This window comes from Sinocyclocheilus anshuiensis, unplaced genomic scaffold, assembly GCF_001515605.1.
Source record: "Sinocyclocheilus anshuiensis isolate Anshui unplaced genomic scaffold, SAMN03320099.WGS_v1.1 scaffold1114, whole genome shotgun sequence".
Lineage (NCBI taxonomy): Eukaryota > Metazoa > Chordata > Actinopteri > Cypriniformes > Cyprinidae > Sinocyclocheilus > Sinocyclocheilus anshuiensis.
The window spans coordinates 2,442,565-2,445,436 of NW_015540838.1; the positions used below are offsets into that span (position 1 = coordinate 2,442,565).

General features: G+C 38.7%; 1 protein-coding gene across 1 annotated transcript in view; it reads right to left on the bottom strand.

The window, feature by feature from the left end:
* Positions 1-894: 894 nt before the first annotated feature.
* LOC107687465 (vasopressin V2 receptor-like) overlaps positions 895-2,872 on the bottom strand; it is a 5,410-nt gene continuing 3,432 nt past the window's right edge. The window contains exons 2-5 of the mRNA XM_016484824.1: positions 1,680-1,702; positions 1,332-1,548; positions 1,003-1,248; positions 895-909 (exon numbers count right to left, since the gene is read on the bottom strand). Of these exons, the coding sequence (XP_016340310.1) occupies positions 895-909; positions 1,003-1,248; positions 1,332-1,529 (459 nt within the window). The 5' untranslated portion in view covers positions 1,530-1,548; positions 1,680-1,702. The remainder of the gene's footprint in view (positions 910-1,002; positions 1,249-1,331; positions 1,549-1,679; positions 1,703-2,872) is intronic.

The following is a 2,872-nucleotide window of genomic DNA, read 5'->3' on the forward strand; positions in this document are numbered from 1 at the left end:
TTAAAGGAGTAGTTCACTTCCAGAATGAAAATGATGTCATCATTTACTCACCCTCCATTTGTTCCTCCACTTGATATTTTGAAAAATGTTGGTATCCGAACAGTTGATGAGCACCACTGACTTCCATAGTAGGAAAAAAAATACTATGGAAGTCAATGGTGCCCATCAACTGTTCGGATACCAACATTTTTCAAAATATCATCTTTTGTGTTAAACAGAGGAACAAAACTCATTCAGGTTTGGAACAAGTGGAGGGTGAGTAAATGATGACAGAATCTTCTGGAAATGAACTACTCCTTTAATGATGGATTTGTTTATTACAAACACACAGTTTTTCACTTCAAGAACTTAAAGGGGTCATATGATGCGATTTCAATTTTTCCTTTCTCTTTGGAGTGTTACAAGCTCTTGGTGCATAAAGAAGATCTGTAAAGTTGCAAAGACTAAAGTCTCAAATCCAAATCCAAATCCAAAGCCGCTCTCAAGCCCACGCCTCTGCTCACTCTAGCCTGGCCTCAGCTCACGCTAGGCCGCCGTGTGTTTCGTTGTGAAAGCGAAACTACTTTGTTTGGTCTTCCAAAAGAGGACACGACTACAAATCAGTATATGTATCATAATGTACAGTATGTGGAATATAATGTGTTTTTTTTACTTTAAAAAGCATAAACACATTTCATTACACCAAATACACAAAATAATGTTCTTTTTAGCAGCATCATATGACCCCTTTAATCAATGGTCCGGAGTCTTATTGATTACTTGGGTTTTTATCAGCTGTTTGGACTCCCATTCTGATGGCACCCATTCACTGCAGAGGATCCATTGGTCATCAAGTGATGTAATACAACATTTCTCCAAATCTGTTCAGATGAAGAAAAAAAACTTTTTTTTTTTTCATTTACGGGTGATCTATATCTTTAAGAATGCATATTCACTGACTGATACTACCTAACATTTTAAGTGTAGTAGGCATAAACCTTACATTATATTTACAACTAGTACCTGTGGCACACTGAGAACAAGGGCTAGACCCCAGGCTACCATGATGGGTGTATTCCAGCGTGAAACTGCCCCTCCTTTGTAAGCCTGCAGGGGGCAGCAGATGGCATTATGGCGGTCCACTGTCATAGCAACAATCATGTAAGAGGATGCAAACATTCCCACAATCTGCAGATATTTCACTGAGCGGCACAGCACATCAGGACCTTGAAATCTCTCTGTGATATCCCATACTAGCTGCGGGAGCACCTGCAAAACATTAGTGTACTGCTGTTGACAAGTCACATAAAAGACAAAATGCCACACTAAGCATTAGACAAAGTTCAACTCACCTGAAAAAACGCTACCACAAGGTCTGCAACACACAGATTGACCATAAATAGGTGCATGGGTGCGTTGTATTTGCGCCGCCTCAACAGAACCCACAGTACAAAACTGTTCCCTAGTGTTGTGAGAGCGAGAACCAGGCCCAGAACTCCAATCTCAGCTTTAGCCAGAGACATGTCCCGCACCCTGACCGGACCGGGCATCTGAGTGGGGTTTATTGAGCTGTTTTGAGACATCAACCAGAAGTGTGATCCTCCTTTGAAAGTGCTGTTGAGTCCAGTATGCTCAGAGAATGAGGAGGAGGAGAAGTTAGACAATGCAACGGTTGCATGGAGGGATCCTTCCCAACCTACCTCCCCTGAGACGGTCTCCATGCCTGCAAGAAAAAAAGCATGATTGTCACAAAAATGTGAGAAAAGATGAGAATCAGCATATTAGAATAATTTAGGGCCCTTGAGAAAACAAAAATGGCTTTGCCATCACAGGAATAAATTACTTTTTAAAATATACTAAAATAGAAAACAGTTTATTTAAATTGTAATAATATTTTGCAATATTACAGTTTGTACTCTATTTTTTATCAAATAAATGAAATGATAAAAATCGTAATGACAACGAACTTCTGACCTTTAATGTAACATGGCCATCACACATTGCATTGAAACTCTCATCTTTAATTTTGTTTTATGATTTGAACTTTTGCCACTCAGTTAGTTTAACAATTTCACAGACACACAAAAAGCAAGCAAACCAATCTGTTTCCTCTTACACTCTTTGGTTTGTTAAATCCCCACCCCCCCCAAAATGAGTCTGTCAAGTCCTCTCTTTTTTGTTTTCTTTTCTAAATTGTCCCTGACTTGATTTGACTCCCAACTATCCTACTCAGCTTAGTCCATCACATTTGTTTCCATTAGTATCTCTCTCATCCATGATTGACTCAGTCCTCCTCCATCTATTTTTCCATTGCCCATTCCTTTACCCCATTTCTACAGCTTCCTCTCTCTGTCTGTTATCAACTGCTCCTTGATCCCAATAAAATCTGGTTTATTTTCTTAACTATGCAAATAAATAGTACAAATGAAAATATAGGTTGACTGACAGTTTGAGAAAAAATGGTAGCATGGGATGTTGGGTTAAATAAACAGGAGGTGGGGTACAGGGCATGAGACGAGAACACAAAATAGAAATAACTAGGAAAGGCCTTACATACCAATGCAAAGATTATCCATATATGACGATAAGAAAGGCTGTGTTAAATGGAAATGGACTTATTACAGGTGTTATGTTGTTTTGTGAAACTGATGTCATCTCCCTTATCCAATGACTGGTTGAACCTGGATACTTCCTATCTAATTCTTGTTAATTCATTTCATTATACTGTGATGAAATGAATCATATATCATAGTCCAATCTCAAAACGGAGGTGCCTATTATGCAGCTTCTGCCTGCCTTTCTGCCTACATTTTTTTTTATGTCTTTGACTCTACCTTTCCCTTTCATCCACCTTCCCACATACAAGTTGAACATTTTTTGACAGAAAATCAAT